Source organism: Spea bombifrons, chromosome 6, assembly GCF_027358695.1.
Source record: "Spea bombifrons isolate aSpeBom1 chromosome 6, aSpeBom1.2.pri, whole genome shotgun sequence".
In the NCBI taxonomy this organism is placed as follows: domain Eukaryota; kingdom Metazoa; phylum Chordata; class Amphibia; order Anura; family Pelobatidae; genus Spea; species Spea bombifrons.
Window position 1 is genome coordinate 8,964,646 of NC_071092.1, and position 23,619 is coordinate 8,988,264.

Genomic DNA, 23,619 nt, shown 5'->3' on the forward strand with positions numbered 1-23,619 from the left:
TAATGTTACTCAGGCAGTTTTTATTAAGTAATTTTGTTTCCAAGTATGTGGAACCAATATAAATGTGAGCGGTGTGAAGGAATCACCGCGCAGAGGGTAAACACTAGTCCCATGATAGGGGCCATATATTACCTTTATTTGGGAAAATGTGTTGTGTCTTTATTGAGGGCATGTATCATTCATAGTGTGCGTGTCACTTTTAGAATCTAGGTTCCTAAAAACGACGCACGCCCCATAAAACATTACTGATGTTGGTAAAAACTATTTATTGTTTCCTGAAAGGCTGCCTGCAGGTGGTGCAAGAAAAAAGGGGGGAAATCTTTCTATCCAAGGGTAATAGTGGCTTACGATAGGCTAATAGTGTTTGTGGGGTATGAGGGTATCACAGGGTTCTACGGTCCTAAAAGTCACATTAACGCCTATAGAAACGGCCAAGATGTATTTATAAATATTTAGTCCTGCCATCTGGTCCATTGCATCCTAAAGGACCAGGTCTAGAACTAATTAGTTACCCAAACCAGCCACTTTATATAGGATGGGTCTATCCTAATTTGAATCGTTGGCTGCAGAGTCTTCCTGATGGGCTATTGGCGGTCCTATTTTATCTCTTAGAGTGAGATGACATAGAAGGTTCTTTTCTGATTAAAAAAAAAGTTTATGGCTCAACTTGCTCAAAGCTTTTTCAAGACGAGTCAAGGGGCTGCCAATAGTTCTATACGGTATCTTTATAAGAATGTAGCTGAACGGACTTAGGTATTTAAACCAAAGCAGTGAGTCTTCTAAGCATACTGAACATTTCACTAGAGACAATTTCTAAAAATAAAAAAAACTTAAACCAGACGCTTATTTTTATACATACTAACCTCTATATTGATCTAAAAAACAATATTACTACAATTAATAGGATTATAAAATAATGATAGTGTCCCTTTACCGGTTTTATTATCCTATTTACCTCTATGCACAATCTAAACTAGGATAATGTATTTTTTACATCTCAATATCCAAGCCAGCATGCATAAAAATGTATTTTCCGGCTACATGTATAAAATATCAATTCAAGTCTTCAAGTGTTCTAGAACAAGATAGCTCATTTTGCAGATGATCACCATAAAAGCTTCAAATGACCACACTTGAAGACCTTAGTTTTTACATTTTCTCACATTTTCTTCATTTTTTATGTACTTTTCACATTTAAAGCAATTAAGAGTACCTAAGAAAATATGTAAATATGTAATAAACTCTTCGTTAAACATATACAGTTGGATACTACCTTAATTTATTTCCTTCTGCTATTTAGACCTCTCTGTATTTTGGGTCATTGTCTATTAACCATGAAACTTTATCATAGGTTCTATCACACAATTTCACTGTAGGGTATATATAAAATTGAGTTAAAAATAGGGATACACTTTCCATAGGTCAAAGGAAAAATCCCTGAGGGACCTAAAACCATTAGTATGGCTTACAATCTCTGTCTCACTTTTCTGCAAGCATATCTTCCAGCCTGTTCCATCTTCTTCTCAATATAACGCTTTCCTTCCTCAACAATCAATTGGTTCTTTTAAGGTGTCAGAATCGGTAGACGTTTTCTAAAGACAAAGCATATCGGGTCCCCACGGGACTGTCACTAATTATTGCATGAGCTTCCCTGTTTTCCGTGCAACAAAATGTGTCATGTCGCTGAAGTCCTACGCATGCCAAGGCCAGGCACAGTGGTCATTAGGAAGACAGTAATGTCCATCAACTGTTAATGCTACAAACCTGTCCCTTGAAACAACACTGGGAAAAATCCACATGGGTCAGAGGGTACTAGTAGGACGTTATCATCTAGTTTCTCAGTTGTCAAAATGCAATGTAATGTACAATGCAATGTACAAATGGCAATACATACAATTCCATTGACCTTCCAATGTGCACATTCATCACTGTAGAACTTCCAGATCAAATCTTTTAAATAACCCTTCAACCATTTCATTTTAGATGATATACCGTGTTCTGGGGATTATAAAGTCCCTCGAGTCTTCTTTTTGCTGATGTTGGCATCCAAATTTTTATACTTCTTGTTATCGTTCTATAGATATAGTGAGGATCCTTCTGGATTCAACATCCCATAGGCGAAGCTACCATACTGTAGAAGTGTATACACCAATGGAACTGGCTGTGATATTCAGTGATCCATGGAACCCCTGCCTGAACGGTAGGACTTTGTAAGACAGTCTTTTGGGTCTGGTGCCAAAAATATGGAAACTGAACATGTGACATTTGGGAAAGGCCTAGAAAGGGTTCTTCAAGCAAATTCTGTTTATTGCTCTATTGTTTGGTCTTTGATTAGATTGAGGCAAATCCACTGCCTGCTTCTCATATATAAACTTTTATCCTGAACACGGCTATTTCATTCACTTAACTTACACACTGCATGATCGTATCAGTTGGAGTTCCTCACTCATATTATGGACAAACTTATTGACAATTGTTAAAGCTCTTTGATAACGTAGAACACATGGATATTAGCTTTAGTTTTTCTTTAAGCAATTCTCTATTTGATACAATCACAGAATAAGAATTGACATTTCAGTCCAGCCGCCTTTGCACCTAGGGGCATATTCTAAGTAATATGACTGAGAACGGACTCCAGTTCTGCACTGCACAGTCTGAGAATAAGGGCAGGTAATGAATGCCAGCCGATCACAGTGAATTTATCGACACTGTAAACACTTTCATAGCAATAAATCCACAAAACAAATGTTTTTAACCTTTAAACACTTACACCATACGTAGAAGCTGTTGCTTTTGCAAAGCGTAGATTATATCCCGGGATGAAAGAGTTAAGCTGTATCAGTATTTAATCAATCCAGCAATGTGGCAAACTGAGACGTTGCAGAAAATGCAATCAACGTCGGTGTCAGATAGCAATTAACCTATTAAAATTTGCTGCACAGGTGGCTAATACTTTGCTCCAAAGGGTTTGATGCCCCTCGGTAATGAATACAAGCCCCCTCCGCCAAAGTATTGCGGGCTATATGGTAAAGCCAGGTTCTTGCCGCACATTCAGAGCTGGAGGTCCAGAGTTTGGTTCCAATCCACGTCATTCCTCATTCATTATATACACATTTCATTAAGAATCACAGATACCAAAGACGAAGCAGAACAGAGGCCCCTTGTCTGCCCGCCACGGAAGTCCTGACAACAAGGATGGAGATATTCATTCATTCAGCGTCTCAAAGAGGAATCTCTAGAGAGACCAGGAAAGGCCGTGAAAAGAAGAGCGAAACTGCGATTAAACAAAAAGCCTAGTGTTTGAAGTGTGGCCCCTGGTTCTCGGCTTTAAAGGAAGAGTCATGTGAAACGTAGTATTTTACTCTACTGAAATACCATTGAAGCCCCCTATCTTGTACCCCAGATTGTGTTTTTTTATTAGAACAGCTAGGCTCTATGGGTAAACCTCCCCTTTGCTGGCACACTAGCCTCCAAAGCCTTGCCAATTCGATGGGATTCCAGTGGCAAGTGGGAATGGCCGGTATAATCCTTTCAACTATGGCGATCGGCTACTGGGATGCATTTTGCGCTCGTAGATAAAGTGCATCAAGAGGAACTTTAATGAATCTACTTATCGTTTTACGAATTTGCCTGGCAACAGAAGATATAAAGGGTATTAAGAAGCGGAGTGAATAAGTGTACCACCTATTCCATAGAGCTTAGGGCTATTCCTCTGGGCTCTGGCTACCCACTCACATATTGCAAGGCTGGGTAAACCTGCCATCTTCTATATGGGTCATGGTAATGTTACATACATAATTGTAATCATGTTTTTTTTTATATACTGTATTGAAACCTATTCTGTTTTGTAAATTCCTATGCCAATGATTCTGTTTGGATAAGCGCTGTGAGTTTCTTCAGAAGCTGCCGTAACATAATTTGCAGATATACATCTTAGTAATAGGCCATTACAGTAAATATCTGAGATTTTTATGGTCAAGTCAGTTGACCAGGCCTGGCCATCTAGCACACTGGGCCCAGGCCACTGGCTGACGTTTCTCCATATTCCAGCTGGATATTCCCAGCCTCATAAAGCATCATCCTAACATGTGTCCTTTCATATCCAGTAGACTTGTGCATTCGTATTCAGGAGGGTAAGAGCGACTCTATTGGTCGCGGGCAGGGGCCTCCTTTGGCATCAACCAATGAAGAGCAGTTGCCCTTCATTGGTTGATGCAAGAGGAGGCCTCTGCCGGTGACCAATAGAGCCGCTCTTGCGGACCTTAAAAAACAACAGAAAACGAAGAAACAAAACACGAAGAACGTACACAAATATTCGCCTGAACATTATATTTACACATTTTAAGTTATAAACACTATTTCTGCTGTTTCTATACATATTATTGGGGCTTTTGGTCTTCACGAAGACGAACACGAAGATTTGTCCAAGTCTAATTCCAGCTTTCAGCTGTGTTATATAATTTCGTGGCTGCCATCCCTAAATTGCCAGGGCCACCTTGTCATCATCAGTCCGGCCCATGCATTAAAGACACCATGGATCATTTCTCCTAAATATCTTTCTATGGGACTAAAACCCCCTGCCCCTCTTTCCTCCCCTGAAGCCCCTCTTTCCTCCTCTGATGCCCCTCTTTCCTCCTCTGATGCCCCTCTTTCCTAGGAGCCCAGAATGTTTGCTAGTGTATTACTGTGTTCTAGAGCCCAAAAGCCCCGATAATGTGTTTAGAAACAGCAGAAATAGTGTTTATACATTAAAATGTGTAAATAAAATATACTATTGCTTATTTTCTAAATGCCTTATTCCGTTACGTTAACGGCTATAAATAGTTCATAAAGTCACATAAAAAGTCTCTGCCACTAATACGATCAATCATTTGGCAATTTATGCACAGTGGCCAGAGAGTGCCTCTAGAGCACAGGACTTTGCAAGACTTTTCCAGTCCATTAAACTGCCCCCCTCCTATCTTTTCATGTTACTAATGCAGGAAACTGGAATCTAATTTAGCAGAATGATTATTATATTCGAGGCTCTGTGACAAAACACAGAGACAGACCTGCGGAAAATCAGAATGCCCACAGGAACCTGCCTGTCACCCCGGTGCAGTATGAGTTAATGTTAACCCCAGAACAGCCACGTGGGACTTCAGCACACTGCAAAGCCTGAAATTTGATTTATTGCACAACGGAAGATAAAAAAAACGGATGGGTACATTAACCCTTCGATATGCTCTGCAGCACACGAGAGGTTACAGAGCACAAACGGAAAGGTCTGTTTGATTGCCTGAGTCTCTCCCTAAATGTCAATGAACATAAAGCTGTGTAATGATGTACAATGTCATGTCTGCATTTCATCGCTCTCCACCATTCTCTGCTTCATTTGTCACCCCCCAGTCTCTATAACCCTTTCAATACATTCTTTGCCTCCCCCGCTCTCTTTCCTCGTTCTCTCCATCCTCACTGCTCCTAATGTGATACCCCCCCCTCCGCACCCTTATCCTCTTATTCTCAGAAATCCATCATCTTCTCCGATGGTTTTTCTGCTCTCAGTTTGCTATCTCTGAGGTCAGGCATTGGTGCCGGTGTAAGTCCTCCTAAGTTGGCAGAACTTATACAACTAAAATTCTGCTTAAAATGGATGTCATTAATGCAAAAGCTAAGCTGCTGTATAAATAGCGTATGAACAACATCGATAGGGTCTGTAAAGACGGAGACCGGAATAATTGTCATCGTTTTACACCCTTTTGTATAGAAAAAGTACTTTATTAAGTACTTGTGAACAGTTAAATCTATAGCAGTATTTGAAGAGGACCTGTCATCCTCGCTACTTTTAGCATCAAGAAATACATTTGTGCTTTTTGTACAATCAGCGTAATTGTTTTGGAGATATTTATTTCAAACATTAACCCTATGGAGTTGAGAGCCAACATTATCCAATCAGTTTCCATGCCTGAAGCTCTCTTCCTTTCCTCGTCTTCTGTACCAAATGCTGCAGTAAGGACCAATCAGGAACAATCAGCAATTGTGCAGGGATAACTTAGTGGAGAAAAATAATCCCGTAGATCACATAGGAAGTGAAGATACCTCCATGGTATACCACAAAGTGAACATTTATTACCTACCCGCTAATGTTATTTTAATCTATAAACACAATTGCATGGGTTACTTAGTGTACAGAACGCTAAATATTGGATTTTATCTCTGTGGACTACTGGCAAGAAACTAGTGGTTGCAGCTATGATTGGACTGTGGGTTCCAGAAGTCCCCACCGCTAGTCCTGTAAAGACCCCCACCTGGCCTTCATGTGCACAGATCTCTTTTTTCTTGTGCTCTGAGGGCATTCCTATGGGTTATCAATCACATATCTACCTGCTGCCCCCACTAGATCACCAGAATTGCCTGCTTCTTGGTACCCCGGGGGTAGGAGTAACAGTCTTTTTGACTATTTGGCCTTGAGTTATATGTATGGATTTGTTGCTTATCCTTGTCCTCAAGGCAAGCTAACAGGACAGGATTCAGAAACGACCCAAACTGGTAGATTGATCATGAAATAATAACAAGTATAGCGTTATGGAGGCTGTGCATCACCCAAGAGGGCTATTTACCCCCCTCCAGTTTTGTAACACATGGGCTCCAGCACCTAGACCTGGATACATCACTGATGCTAAGTCAAAACAGCATCGATGTGAAACGTTACCATTTTGACTCTATCATCTGTGCTCTAAAAATAACACTTTTTTTTTACCAGACCTACAATAAGAGATATTTGCTTTTTAATGGAAAAAATCTTAGAAAACAGAAAAAACTATATAAGAAATTTCCAGTTTTATTTTGGTTATGTTACACGTGCACGGCTGTGACTGCAGGTAAATTAATTTGGCCCCCTGGGTGCAGAGGGGAGTTGAAATAATTCCTTACTTTGCAGGTGACCTTTCCCAGCAACTGTATAATCAGATGATTTTCAGTGGGTTGGAAGTATAACATTTGCATTCTATAGATCGGCAAATCAGTTTGACCGACTGTAAATCCCAAATACCTCGTATACGACATAAAGGAGATGGAGAGCACTTCTATTTGCTTTCTTGTCTCTTTACGCAAGGCGCAGGGGGTTAAGGAGCTGATGGCTGTGTAGTTTGCATGTTATTCCAGTATCAATCCAACACTCATAAAATCCCTATTTCTTCCTTGTTCCACCTCACACAGTCTTTTTGTGGAGCAGAAAAACGGCAAAACCTAATCAAGCAGGTGAAAGAAGAGCTGTCAGGGGGGCAGCCAGGCGTGAAACGGAGTCAGAGACCTCAGGGGATTCTCTCAGAACAATTAAATGTAGTCAATGCTCTGCCTGCATCCTCTCACCATCTCCCATGACTTGAGCTGCTTGGAAGTGAGAGCCAGACATTTAGCAAAAGGATAGCAAGCTAGAGGAATTAGACATTTCCCATCAATATACAATCATTCCACTTTTTGTTCTGTTGTACACATAAGAGTACATATCTTTTACTGCTCAACTAATACATAGATATTAGGACACCTACTTCACACCTCACCTTAATATATAAACGTACCTCTCCCCTCCTCCTAATACACAGGTTTCCGGACACCTACCTCATACCTCCTCCTGATACACAGGAATACAGAAACATACCTCTCCCCTCCTCCTAATACACAGGAATAAAGAAACATACCTCTCCCCTCCTCCTAATACACAGGTAAGAGTTATGGTTCTAACTGGGGTTGGCATACCTGGGAACTTTCTGGCTCCGGCTACCTGGATCCCCCAAAGGTTAGTCCCCTTGATGTTGTACGCCGTTCCCGCTACCCGGAGTTTCTTGTACTGACCCGGAGAGTTCCCAGGTATGTTCCTAAGATATAGTAAAGTCAAGGAGCTGAAACACAACTCTCCTGGCAACATTCTCTCTCTTTCATATCAAGGGGATATGGACACATTTAGTTTAGCTTAACTAAACCTAATAGTTGAAATATGTTGATCTCAATTGACTGCCCGGCGGTTTGCTTTGATCTTCTTAGATAAGATGGTTTTCAAGTAGCATTTGCAATGATGAAATGCAATGTTCGCTAAGTGGTTAGTGTTTATTGCTTGAGTATTTGCCTAGAGCTGAATCACTTACTAATGAGTTCAGTTTCAGTGTTCTTTTTTATTAGTAGTATGAATATTAGAAAGTTTATTGACTTTGGACACTGCGGTATTGTGCTACGCACCTTTTTTCTTAATAGACATAAGCGTTACGCAATCATTTCTGTTCAACATTTTGAAGCTGTCACAAGAGAGGCATTCTGCGCGCCTCCAAGATGGCAACCAAATGCTTGCCCAAATCAACATTCACCACATGTTTACAATAACGTTTGTAGCCTCATAGATTATACTGTTTTAAAATGAGGACTCATATCTTGCCAGAACGTGTCTTATCTGCCAACATCATCTCTTTAGGCTGCAATTTACATACATTTACTGTTCTTAATGTAAACAACCCTTTCTCTTACTATCTTGTAAGTGATGATTGGGACATTTACACATAAAAGTAAAAGATATTTTGGCGTATTTGAAGTTTTCCTGGAATGCTTGTCTCTGAGCAGTTTACCAGCAACCTGTGCTCAGGGAGTTAATCCTAAATTGGCTAGATTAACTGGAGAAGCTTCTGGTTTCCAGTTGAGCTTCAAGCTTGACCTTCCCTAAATCACTAAACCTTAAGTTACAAGTGATTTGAAATATGTAATCTCACAATATTTATTCAGCATTATAAATTGCCAACCCGTGTAGGTACCTAAAAGGGTCCCCTGGTGCCCACCTTTTTTACATGCTTTCCTGGATATGAGTCCATCATAATGTTCTTCAGCCATCAAATTCAAAATAATATGTATACAAACAGCTGAAAATGATTTTAGAAATAAACCTTTGTAAATAAAACACAGTGCGTCAATAGACTACATATATCCTACCCCTAAATAAACTCCTATACACAAAATTAAAGTTCCTTCCTTGCCCATTTGAAATGTTTAGTGCTCCAAACCTGGTTTGTATCTGATCAGCTTGTCTTTAATAATAAAGGTAACATTTAGGTTGAGTGGTTCATTTGCTTTAACTCATTGGAAGGGTCCATTTGAGAACGTAGCCCATTTAAAGAAGACAGTTGCGTTGACTAAGTCTTTACGCTTCTGACTTGAACTCCTCTTAAAATCTTAAAAAAAGGGTGGATTGTAGATTCTTGGTGTACCATAAACTCCCCAAGCACTCTATCTCATAGATAAATCACGTTGCCTTACCCGCTGGTGAACTTAGCATCTTGTGTCTCCTGAACTGGCAGGACATGATGATGGGACCGTCTATCATTAAAACAGTGTTCAATATATTTGTATATTATGGTAAATTACAGTGTACAGTGTTACTATACAGTCATTCTACTGACAATAGACACACGTTATCTCTAGCCACCCCTTATACAGCTACATACGCCTTCCATCTTATCCTTTTACCGAGGCTCTAGACTCTCCTAATACAAGAACACAAACCTCCCAGCTCCTGCTAACACATAGATACATACCCCTCACTGCCTCCTAATATACAGAAGTGTCTTTCTCGTACCCACATAAACCATATACATCTGAAATAGATCAATCTTAAAAACACACTGTTTTTCTCGCACAGAGCTCCAATAATAGGGAGTACTTGTCTGGCTCCCTGTTGTGACCAATACAAGCAAATTGTCTGCCTGGTACCCCGCTCTACTTCAGTCGACAGCTTGGTATCACTTTCCTGAAAGTGCAGGGAAGCAAATAACTCAAAATGTTCAACAGCCATTTCATTTCTGAAATTATTTTGTACAACCACATCGCAGCAGGTAGTTAAATGCACAAATGGAGGAACACAACAGAAGAAAGAAGACACATATGTATTATTAAATGTCTGCAAACATATCACATATACATCATAAAATGTTAACACTAACTACTCTTTCTTATAGCAAAGCACAGTGTTTGTCAGCACGTCGGAGCGCATGGATATAGGCTTTCCGTGTGCAGAAAACCTACTCCCACCAGACTCGTGTCAGGGCACAGATGGCATTTGAGTCCTTTTATGTATATGGATTTCAGGGAGAGAAGGACAGGGAAAATAGTGCTGTTTTCTTTTGTTATCTTTATTTGAGTTGTCACAGCTTGTAGCATTCTGTCCCAGGCCTGTAGCGTCAAGCAAATAAGGCAAAGCATCCTATGGCATGAGCTCAGTTGAGTTATGTTCAGCAGATGTTCAGCAGATGATCTAGAAGGATACCGCTTGCCTCCATGTCGCATGGTTTAAGATGCATGGTGGCATGCTCTTAGGTTCTGCAATATCTATAAATGTTTCAGAGAAAAAACATGGCGGCACGTCCATCGGTAGAACAGACAGGAATCAAGGCACTTTTGAAATGACCTATGCCTCAAGATGGACCTTAAAGCTTGCATTTACTGTCGACTCAAGTAACCCTAAAAGTTATACTTTTTACTCCACATTTCTGATTACTTTATTACTAAAGTACTTTGTCTCCCGCAAGAGTTTTAGGAATTCTGAGGCCACATGCTCTATCCAGTGCTCAGGTGTCATGTTGTTCTTTAAGCTCAGTAGGTAGAAGGAGAGAGTACATGATGGGCAACCTTGTCAAAGGTGACCAGATGAATCTGTTCTCAGAGGGAAGTTTCATGATTGAGACTTCTGTCCAAGATTGTCTCCAGAATTGTCCTCTGAAATTTTATTGAACGCTGGCCTTAAATAATATCAGCAGTAATATTGATTGCGATAAAATTTAGTAAAGTTATATTTATATATGTTTCACATTAAACAAATGAATTTCTGATTCTCCTGCAAACTCTCCTTTAGTGACTAGATCCAAAGCGAACCTGTTTGAAGCAAACCTTTTGAGTGTCCTTCACAGAGTTCACTGGGACAACAAAAAGGGGGCACAGCTCAAAAAACATTCCCACTTGATCTAAAATAAGAGTTTGTAACATGGTACTTTAGTAGCAGAAATGCAGTAATAATAATAATAATGATAATAAATAATCAATATTATAATATTCCCTGCTTTATATATAGAAATCTCTCCCTAAAGCACAATACCAAATATATGTCTACCACATATCAGAGAACTTTAGCACCCATATATGACAATAGTCAAGTGTTCATCATATAAATGAGCTTTAATCCTCAGTGTGTGTAAATATATACATCATTACAAACGACAGAAACACATTACTGTTCATCAACATAACGGTAAATGAGTAAAAACGCAAAAAGAATGACAAAAAGATGCTACAATATTAAAAACTAATGAGAGCCAGGATACCTCCTTACATTTCGGCTATCAAAGGCTTTGTCAATGGGAGTATGCAAGCTCTGAGTGTTTTTGAAGCTGCAAGGGATCAATAATTTATGCCGCATGTGGGACTCTAGATAAGCTTCATGTCATCCCTCATACAAGCTTCTGCTTGTCCTTCTGAAAGGAGTGTCCCTTTTCTCCAAATCACTCAAGGCTTCAAAGCCATTAGAGTCTTCAAGGAACTACGGAGTATAGATCCTGTTTTATTGTTAGTATCCAAATTATAGAAAGGTTATTCTAGATTAAATAAATATCTAAGCTATAACCATCAGCATAATAAAACTAGTGAGTGGGCTGCAGGCAGCAGAACCAAGTAAATATCCGCCAAGAGCAGTGTTGGTGTCTATACCCTTGGTTGTGGATGAACAGCTTTCAGAGTGATCTGTGCCGCTTTTGCTGCCACTAACATGCTGTATCTTGGTCTACTTTGGTTTTCCTCAAGTGGAGCTCAATGATATAAGCAATACTCCACATTAAAAGTCATACTCAAAGTTAATGAGACAGCCGTTGAATAGGGCATCCCTTCTTTTACCTCAAGTCTCAAGCTCTTCAAGCTGCCCTCGATTTTCCTTAATCAGGTACAAAGGCTAGTTTCTCTTGGACCCTGGGAGATTCCTAAGCCCTATGTAGGGCTACTCCTTTGGCCACACTTAATGACAGATCTGCTTGGAGTCTTTGACAGAATAATTGCTAAATGCATTCAAAATTAAATTAGGTGCACTGGTATTCAATAGTGATTGGGGATAATTGATTACAAAAATAAGTTTTCATGGTGCTTGGCCAAGAAATGATTCATTACAGAAGTTATTTTAGGATTGCACTCAGTAGCATCTTCGGACGTGACGGGGGGTAACAACTGCTGACGTAAGGGAATCGGTGCAGCTGTGTATTCTGACCTACAAGGGATACTCTGTTGCTTTTTCTGTCCATCCATTGTGGTTCTGAACTCCAGATCCTGAATGTTTACGCTGCCATGGAAGAGCAATCCTTGGAAGTTGGAAGTTGTCTGTATTTTGGTGGACAATATTCTATAATGCGCTGGACGACAGGATGTGTATCAAAAAAAGAACAAAATAATATACGTTCATATTAGAAAAAAACGATATAAACAGAAAATACAGAAATAGGATAATCTGTTGCATAAATCAGATTCATCAAGGAAAGACAGACACAGTCCTAATTAGTAAACAGACAGAGCGTCTAGACACAGACCTATCCACAGAGGAAGACCATTCAGCGACAACAGAAGAAAGGGGTCGGTTTTTTTGAACGAGAAATAAACTTGGGGTTTGGATACCCGCTCGAGTCACATTTCGAACATCAAAGAGTAATGAATCTGGGTCTCTAGCATTAGTATAAAGCTTATGATTTAGCAGGGGCAGGCTGGCCCAAAAAGCAGCTGCGGCAAGCTGTGTGGGGATGGTGACCAGAAGGGTAACATAATGCAATATTACATGGCCACACAGTAGTAGAGAGGTGGCTCCAGTAAGGTAAACCGTGATTGATTGTGGTTGGTGAGGGAGAAAATATGTGGAAATGCGATGAGTGAGAATGTGCGTGAGAATGAGTGTGAGGACAAACAGATGTTAAATGGGGAGGGTTGCGATATGGAGTGTTGGGGGATCAGTAGGCCTCTTGGCTGTTTTTGTCCCTGGCTGTGCCAGTCCTCCCCTGCGGTAAAATGAGAAAAAAGTAAAAACTAATAATTAAATCTAGAAAGACACAGCAAAGGGCTGAACACAATTGTAGTTTCCAGTTCAATGAGGTGCTATGTGTGATGCTATGTGTGATGGACATAGAATTTTTTAAAAAAAATACATAAAAAACCCTCACAGGTTTAACTATTTGCTATTCGCTCACTGGGGTTGGACCTTCATGACAAACAGATAAAAGAAGGTCCTCTTCAGTCTCACTTCACACCATGACAAATACTCTGCAGAGTTACTTGACCCTTGCAAGTCACTGATCTGCCACGATTGCCTATCCAACAGGTAAGTGTGCTTAAAATCAATGGGCATGATCCCAAATCCAGTCCCTATTACAGAACGCATGATACATGAAACCTTAATGTGGGTAAGGGCACCAGCCACAGCTTTATCACAACCCCCATACCAGCAACAACGTGAACAATAACTATAAACAACTCACCAGCTGCTGAGCCGTGGACCCCAATAGGTGGTTCTTACCCCGATAACCAAGAGTCATTGAGCCCCCCGCTGGACCTGCCTGCCCAAGCCTCCACTCTACAAACGAATACACATTGGCAAAAGGGGGGACATCTCCACTGCTTTAAGTACAAGATGAATCACACAGAATCAGGACGGAGGGAGAACATTCCCTTCCATTGCTATTCCCCTGCCGCAACATTGTAGCACCCAAATCCCTTAACTATTAGCATGCCCTTGGCTTCCAGCCTAGGCCAGCATTCATATTTCTCTTCCCTAACGGTCCACAGGGCCGGTCTGTCAAAGCCTCTGCATGCGCATGGAAGGTGAATTACTTGAATAATCTTCCCAGGAAAGATATATTGCTAAAAAAGAGTTAACATGCAAGCATTCATGTGAATTAATGTGTGTGCACGTACTGTATGTCACTTCCTGTCCCAGAAATACAACGTATCTATGTGTGGCTGATCCCAAGCGGCCCTAATATGGGCCAATTAACGACGGTTATATAATAGCACGCGGAGGTGCAGTGTGTCAAGGTGCTTCGGAGAGGAGGCGGAAGTGTCTGGTTTTGCTTTTGAGGTTTTTTTAGTAGCTGAGAAGAAATTTCAAACACGGTTAACCCTACAAAACCTGGATCCAAGGAATCTGCGTAGCTCTATAATAGCAAATGGTTCAGAACAATATGTTTCCAATTGTATTTCTTTTTTTTTCTGTTCTAGTTCATGTTAGACTCTTCTTATATGCAAAACAAATAGCATTATATTCTTATTTATCAGGGATTAACAGGTTTTGCAGAAAACCAGTCATCCATAGTTACTAACAAAGAGATATTTCTATTTAGCTATGATAAGCAGAGATATGGCACCGACACATCTCTGTTCAAGCAGGGATTTGATGTGGTTTCTGAAAATTACAGCTGCACGCTTAAATATTCACAGAGACCTGTCACCTAAAATAAATATTCAATAAAGCACAAAAATGTTGAGTTTACAATTCATAGCATGTCATATGGAGTTTTCCGTTTACTTATTGCGAAACAAATTTTTTATTTTGGACACACTACAAAATCAAACTCCGTTTCATGTCATCTGAACCAGTTATAAAGTCACAGAGTCTATTGCTACAAAAATACGCTACTTAACTTTAAAGAGCTTCTAGTACCAACTGTGTTTTTTTGGCAATTAAGACAAGTAGACCGAGAAGAACCCATAGTAAAGAAAAATGTATAGACCTGCAAGGGAGTAGCAGAGTATAGGTGGACATAAGTTCAGCTTAGCTGAGAGTTATTGCCAACACCTCTGGTGACAAAACAGGGATCGGTTGTTAACTAGGGGCATGAGCAAAACAGTTTAGGGCTATTAAAAGTGAGTACATGCCATTATGAGGAGTGACCACTTACTACTGCTTCGGCCTGGTCCCAAAGTGAACATTTTAATGTCCTCCGTACACAATCTTATAAAAAGATGGATATCTGTCTCAGCGTACCCTTATATCTCTGGGTAATTAGAACCATGTAACCCAGGGGTGTCCAACCTGCTTCCCTCCAGCTGCTGCAGGACTACATATCCCATACTCCTCTGCCAGCCCCTTAGCTGAAAGAACATTATGGGAGATGTGGTCCTGCAGCAGCTGGAGGGCCACAGGTTGGACACCCCTGATGTAAACCATAGAAAAATGTACCCATGAAACCCAACACAAATTGTAGGAAAACATGTGCTTATCTTGGCAACAGGATAAAGGTGGGGGCATTTCGTTGACATAGGACAGGGTTGTCCAACTTACGTCCATGAGGCTACAAATATAATGCTAAATACTACCCAGCGCTTAGTGATACATAAATGTTAATTGTTCATGTATCTGTTTATTTGAGAAATCTCTGAACTTTCAGAAGATTATGGTCTTAGTGGATTGAGTCTGACGCCACTGCTTTTTTTATCCATTGAAGATTATGGGGTCCAAAAAGCATTATCCAAACCAGCTGGGACCCACATTAAGCCAAAAGCTATGGACCTGTAGGTCAAACATTTCAGAATTACCTCTACTGTAACTGTTTGGGTGCCAGATGGAGTGCATTTGACTCTTCTTATGGGGTTAGAGAAGGTATGGGAAGCACATACTGTATTTACATTAAAGGGTTAATGGAATCCTTCTTTGCTGCTTGTAGCTGCCTTAAGAATGGATGATAATAGAATCCCCACAGCCCAAACGGGTCACTGACACAGAAAGAGCAATGAAAGAATCAAACATGCAAGTGTCACTGGAGGAGTTTTACAACTTGCAAGGTCAGCGACCAGGAGCTCTGAAGGGCCATAAACTAATTCTCTCAGCACCAGCAGGCACAATTGATTAATAATAACCACTAACAAGCTCCTGTATGATTGAGTGGAAGGTGGACTTATTCTTACGGCTCCCTTGGGACATGCCAAGAAGGACAGACTCCAAGTGACAAATAACACAGCCTTGAGAGAAAGCCAAATCCGACCATAACTCATCTCAGCAGTGGACTTGTAGAATGTAGAGGGTTAGACAATGAATGCAATTCTTTGCTACTTTTCCTAGCTGCTATATAAAGATTATACATTAATAGAGGCAATTATTGAATTATAGGGCCATGTTCTCTTTAAAGAAACCCATGAGTTTGAGTAAGAGCTTGGATACGATTCCATGGAGTCCTATGAAGTGCAACAAATTAGGGCCCTACTTGGTAAAAATGCATACATGACTTGCTATAGCCCATGGCTGATCCCACAAATTCAATAGCTCCAGACGGTAATATAAATTCCCCTTTGGCACAACTCCCTTTTAGGCCTGTTACTTAAATAGGGTTTAAAAACTATGTACAGAAAGAAAGTGTTCATCAAATTCAAGAAAATGTATCAACCAAACAAAAATAAGTACCAATTTTCTATATTGTCATATTAGCTGCAGCTGCGAGACTCGTATTTCTGTCTTCTGATAAACCGTATAAATGTTTTACTTATAAAAGGGTATTTCCTATTGTTATGATTCTCTAACACAGTGCTTAGCAGACCTTTTTTTCAAGCTGCTAAAAGAACATGCTTTGAATATTTTTCCTATCCGATAAATGAGCTTAATTGACTAAACTAATGATTATTCCACTTGTGCTTGGATGGGGATACGGTGTAAATTCAACCATGTATGTATGCAATGAAATGATTGACAAACACTGCCCTACGTAACATCTCAAATTCATTCCTCCTGACTTCACCCACTTATACAGTTCTCCCACGTAGCTTCATTCATTCACGTTGCTGCTGTCATATGCTTTTACCTCCATAATAAGCATAATTTAACCTCTCTCCCAATCTTTCCCCTTTAACTGAAATCCCTAGGTATTATATGTAAGGTTGCCACCCAGCCGGTGTTTTACCAGCGCAGCCAGTAACCAAATCTTTGGAGCCGGCATAAGTAAAACACCAGCAATGCAAACGGAGAGCGGGGAGAAGGCAAAATATACCAATGCATATGCGGATGCAGAGTCATACCTAGGCGGTGCACGGGGTACACCGCACCGGGCACTCTGAATTCTTCCACATACCTATCTCCTTTCCCACACTTCCACTGCTTCTCTGGCTTCTTTTTACTCTCCTATCTTCTTTCTTCTGTCTCCTTTCTTCGTCCGTCTCTCCCTTATCCAGAAGCATTATAAAAAGGTCTGGTCAACGGAGCTGATACCAGGGAAAAGCGGACAAAAAAGACAGAAGAACAAGAGAAGTGGAGCTGCGGAAAAGGAGGCAGGATACAGTCCCAGAATAAGTCAGAATAATCATTAGGGTATGAAAAAGTTCCATATGTTGTTACCATTTTTTAACACACCGTATGGCAATGTTTAAGATATTTACATGGATTTACACCTGCAACATAAAACTGATCTTTTCATTCTTGACTGGCTGCACATTTAAAAGCTAAAATCGTTGTAGCTTAAAAGGTGCCATACAGGCAACATTCAGTCTAGAGGTGCAACAACAGCCAAGATGCCCAGTAAATAACGTGGCCAGTAATCTATAATACGCAATGCGCCCTAGTGGCTGTATGTGGAGTTGCAAGTAAAACACCTAAAAAAAACCTCAGTATCAAGTCTATGGTTTATGTTTAACATGCGTACTCACCTGCAAATGGCAGTCTCCAAGCTTTGTCCTCATGAAGCCTGGAAGCTTCCTGGAGTGTAGGACACTGCAGTGATTACATCAAACGTAACACACCGTGTGTCATCATCACACAAATACGGAATCCAAATATTGCTGAAGAGGCTGCGAAACATGGCCTTATTTCCAGCAATAGGCGGCTTCACGCATGGGGATTCTGACATGACTGGATGAGAGAACCACCCCGTCTGGTCCAAAGTCAGACTATGAGAGTTGATGCTAGAGAGCTGTGAAGACTGAAGAAACGACAGAGTTCCATATCCAGATTTGACAAAAAAGAACAAAATGTGCCACTTTCTGCAGTCAGTACATGAAAACCCTGCATTGGATTTATTAAAGTAAAATTCAGCCGCGTTAAACATGTGCTTTTATCCAACGTCATATGATCGATACTGTTTAGCAGAGGTAGTTAGATACTAACATCCTCTACCAAACCATAGACTCGCTGCAAGGCTGTAGGAACTTACGATTCCCTGGTATGATATGCTGGGTACAAAGGATAAGCCAGGATTTTTGAAATCACTTCGACCAGAGGCTCATTCGCGGTTTTGCTGCAGGCAGATAGACATGGTCTGTTACATTATTAACAAGGAAGAGAAAGCTACTGCTCTGTTTGTGCATCGCTGAGACTTTGCAGGCAAAATAATTACACACAATGTGTTTTCTTTAGCATCAGGGCTAGCTGATGGTCTAAGAACTGGGAAACGAGCTGTAACATGCCCCCAGCTTCTATTCGGACTTATACCTAGAGGATAAGGTTAGCTCTGTATTTATTGTAAGCACTATGCAGCAGGGATATGCCTCATTATTCCTTTGCCCTGACAGCGTAGTGATAACCCATCATCTGCTATGGTCAGAGTTTTCCCTAAGGTGAGACGTCCAAAAAATATGTAGTACGAGGATGGACTGAACACCCCCTGATCCTTGTAACAAGCCAATGGTAATGATCTCACTGCATAGAACATTATGAAAAACATTTTGTTACATTATTTTGAATCACAGAAGTGGTTGAGGCTAATACAGTAAAGGAATTTAAGCACGACTATCCAAAATCTGACCAAGACCAAGGACTGATTAAGGTCTGAGTCTTTACACCAGGAAAAATGGGTCAAATGGTTCATCTGCTGTCAAATTTTATGTTCCTATGTTACATTTTATTTATAGAACACCCGCTAGATTAGGAAGACTGGAAATCAACATTATAATTGACAATATATATAAAATTGATAATAACATTGCCAGCCTTTAAGACATATTGGTACAGGAGAGGAGAAGAGACCTCTTGAGTTTATGATCTTTTAGGGGGATGGGGAATGAGACAGAAGGAGAAGGACTGCTTAGGCGATAATGAAGATGTTGTATGAAGATGTTATTGGCCTGGAGAGCTCAACGATGGGTAGAGTAGATGGCTTCTTTTCAGAATTCACTACTTTTTTTAGTGTGCTTTTAAAGTTAGAATAAGTAGTGTAGGATCTAATCGAAGAAGCCAATAGAAGATAATAGGTACAGAATGTGTGAAAGGCTGGATATGTCAGTACGAAGAAGAGGTAATGAGTCGTAGCAAAGCAAAGTGGGTCATCATTAGAGTACATGGAAAAAATAGCAGAGAGATGGGGGCACTGTGTTGTTAAGTTCTCTGTAGATAAGGGTGAGCAGTTTAATTTATCAGGCCTTAATATTTTATATTTATAATATAATTATATTTATTCAGGAGAGCAGCAGAGAGGACAAGTAGGATTCGGTATTGCATGCAGCAAGGTTTTTAAGGACCCTTTTAGCTCAGCTGGATACTTTAGGTATCCATTTAGTTAATGTTACAGTGTTCTGGACAAGAATATTGCCTGGCCATTTGGTGGGACATCAGGTTGACAATCGGTCAAAATGCAAAAATTATACAGATGATAACAGCTAGATGAATTCTTACAACGTGTGTAAAACTGTCAAGCATCCACAGGGGAGGCAGGTTTTTTTGTGTGCTCTAGGTCTTAGATGTGTAGCTTCTTGACTTGCATTTAAGCTTTGTCGTAAATTCTACCATTAACAGGCAATACATAATATTTGCATATAGAGTAGTTCTGCAGCATCAATGTATAAATCTCTTGTAGTAACATTAGCCAAGCAAATTTGACTGAAACTTAGCGTAGATGACCTCACTTTGTCTCCATGCCAATAGTGGCATCAGGAATGAGGATGCATCTCGTGTTCTTACCTTCTTCCCGTGATATCTGCATAAATGATTCTACTCCTTTCTCTCCGTAGCTGCCTTCTGATGCCAGCGTAGACACGTAGCTCCATCCCAATGCTTTTACAATGTCCACCATGGCCTGAGCCTGGAATGAATCGGGAGGTACCACTCTGGAGAAGAAGTCATATCTTCGGTCATCGCTCAATTCAGGAGCAGTAGAACCATAACTGATCTGAGGAATCTAGACAGAAAGAAAGGTTCATTTATGAGACAAAGTACTTCATAGCAGGTAATGAAGTAAGGTGAGCTTCTTGTAGTGCTATTTAGAAGGCTCAATGCATTTTACACTATTTTAAAGGGGAACGCTCAAATCTTTTATCATAATGAAATTAATTTACCAAAACCTATAGCTACAGCTTGTTCTTCTTGATTTTCAGCCAGTACAACAGCTCAGAAAACATTTGATCGATTGACTAACCTAGACAGTGAGAAATTTAACAATATGGCGGAAATAATGGTGAGGAATAATCAGCCAGATCCTAAAAACAGTAGATTAAGATGGCTGCTTTAATAGAGCACACATATAAGGTGGCTTCCCAATATATCTAAATTGCTTATTTTCTTTGATAAACACCACTACAAAGGTTTATTTACTGTACCTGTAAAATGTAAGATTTGGGAAACAAATGACAGATTTGATTAAACTCAAGAAGATAAATGAATAGATCTCACTTTGTTTTTTTAAATAAAGTAAGAATATTACAGGCTGACACCACTTCACACCTCTCATATTTATCCACCTTTGACACTGGGCATACTTAGCCATGGCTAATTTATGCTAATGCAATCTAGACTCTGTTTGAAGGTTCCCTGCCGACTTCATCTTTCCCTGTCTTATGCTTAACCTCTGGTCTATAGCAGGGTCTTAGCATACAGCAAAGTGTTTGATGGCTCTTTGGTCATTGGATGGGTTAAAATGTCCATTTGCGACAAATTTTACTGTCATACGACAGATAACGGACAAATTAATTATGTTTGGTGAACTGTTTACATTTTTATTTGCTGTATTAGTAGTCTTCTCGACATATCCTTAAATAAATAATTCTCGAGTGGACCAACACACTGCTGAATTAAAGAGAGTATACAATCATTTAGGCAGGTTACTTTCCAATTTCATATAAAGAGACTGCTGAAGTCCCCAGAGAACCTACATTGGAATAATTTAAAATCCAATATTGTTGGTGCGTTAAAATGTATCACAAATCACTAAAGGTACGCTAAACCCTTTGTAGAAAGATGGCTGTTCAGCATGGATTATTCTGCACAGCAGAAGCACACTAATCCAATTGTTTTGTAAGTGAATAAGGCATTAAACGGATAAAAAATTCTAGAAAAGGGAAAAAAAACACAAACGGGAACACAAGGTACAATGGGAAGCTAAATGGAGACAAAAAACTCAAAAATAAGCAAAAAATGTAAACGAGAGCTTCAATGGACATAAATTAATGTACATACATAGCCAATTGGCAATAATAGCAATACTGAAATGGACAAAAGGAGAAGCACTTGTACCTCTAGGACTAGAACTACACAATATCTGTGATTATTCATTTACCCCTAGTGGCTTGCGGAGATAAAAAAAGCAACTTGTCCCGAGATGATAAATCTGTTATTTATTTGTATAGTTAGAGGACCTTGAAAGTCTGCATACAATTACAATATGTTTATTCGCCGCCCCTCCACTATACCATAATGTAAACGATTGTTGGTGCGCTATAAAACATAATATGTATACATGCCGATATGGCTCCCAGAGGCCAGTTGTTCCTGGGAGTGAAATTGAGATCTAAATTACAAAGACAAACAGTAATTCTTACGCTCGACAGTCACCCTGCGCAGAAGCCAAATGCTGGCTGATGATCATGAGAGTCGGGTTCAACGACAGCGACAAAGCTGGAACTTTAAATTGAAGGTATATGATCCTTTACCCCTTTACATGAGGCACGGCACCTTGTTCCCCCCATGATGGGGCGGGTAGCCTTTTTGGGTCTAATAGGTCTAAAGCAATAAAGCGTTAAAAAGAATACCCTCCAAGGACAGCTAGCAATTCTATCCAAAAGGCAAATAGGCAATTTCTTGAGGGCAGCGGGAACATTAGCAGTTAGAATGACAAAAGTATACACCTGTCGAGAAATAATTACCTCCCGCTGGGAAATTATTGGCTTTGCAGATTCAGATCAATTTCTCTCCTCGTTCTAGTAACCCATTCAGTGCCAGCACTATCTTAATAGAAAATCAATGGCAATTTTGAGGTTGGCATTCTCATTCGAATTCAGTTTCCAGCAACAAGAAATGGAAGTGAATAACAAGAGCAGGATGAGAATCGGAACGGGATCGTCGGTTAACATTAATAAGAAAGTAATCGGGTATATAGAATGGTAATAGGCAGGTGGTGAGGGTCAGATGGTCTAGATTAGGAGATTAAATAGTCCACTCATTATTGAGTGGTTTATACACAAGATGATGATGTCCATAAACTTTTGTTTACCAACAAAATAAACACTGTATTACTACAGTTACCCATTACATAGAACCTTTGTTATCTGTTATACTGCTAGATTGTTTCTCTTGATCATTGGCTATTTAGTGATCATATGGATCAATGTGAAGACAATAAAATCCTTGTCCTGATCCCATTGTGAAGACTTTGTTTATCATAAAAATATGTGTTACAAATCCCAGTAATCAGTTATGGAGCCTGCGAGTCTCTGTAGGAGGCTCGGCAAAATTAAATCTCAACAGAGCTCATAACATTGAAACAGCTTCAACATGGAAATGCCAGCATCCACCTGCTGCCAAAAAAACCCTGTGATGTCATTCCTATGTTCATGCAGAGCGGTGTGCTAATTACACAGAACACTACAATTGACCTCAACCCAGGCATTCTAAACCCAACTCGCTAACCTGGAGGTACCGAATCTCTTTAGTGTTTATTCCTGTGAAACGAGGCTCTAAAGCAGTGTTTGTTAGCAATTTGTTACAGATTGTCATGTTGTAAGCATAGAACGCACGAGCATTCATCTGCCTCAGCCTGTTAAAAATGCCTGTTATGAACAGAGCAGAAAGATACATTTCCACTGAAGCTGGAGATTGAGGGTGCAGACTGATTGTCATGGCTGGAGAAACCACGACGGCCCTGGCACGTTAAGGTCTGTGGTCATCTAATGACACCAGCACGGCCAACAGCCGAATATGACAGGCCTCATGCTATATTTTTATGCTCACGTGGTTTGTCCTATGATAAGGATTAAGTCTTTTTTTTATTATTTATTTTTTAGAGCCCAAGGAATCATGATCTTTGTCCTCTACTACCGTGTGCTTGTGAAGAAAAAAACAGGATGATCTCTCATCCAAAAGTGGTAGGACCACAGTGGAAGCCAAGTCCCCAATCTTCATCTTCTGGGACTGCACTCCCCAAAGGGGTATATTCTAGGATCTTCCCTTAGAGGAGACCCACTAAAGTCTTCAACTAAAGTCTTTAAGGAGGAGTGGTGGCCAGATGGCTGGTAAGTTAAAAAAGGACGAGTAAGAGAAAAAGTGCATCAAGCGAAGGGATCCTGGTTAATATAGTGGGGATCCATGCCAGGGGACATTATAACACCTCGGGCTCAGTGACGTAGATCCCAGCCTTAAGGCCAGAGGACCAAGCTTTCTCTCTCCCACAGGTATTTGCT

General features: G+C 40.2%; 1 protein-coding gene across 1 annotated transcript in view; it reads right to left on the minus strand.

Annotated features, from left to right (window-relative positions):
* Positions 1 to 23,619, minus strand: part of GRM7 (glutamate metabotropic receptor 7) — a 163,061-nt gene that overhangs the window by 75,099 nt on the left and 64,343 nt on the right. The window contains exon 2 of the mRNA XM_053468590.1: positions 19,910 to 20,126. Coding sequence (XP_053324565.1) covers positions 19,910 to 20,126 — 217 coding nt within the window. The remainder of the gene's footprint in view (positions 1 to 19,909; positions 20,127 to 23,619) is intronic.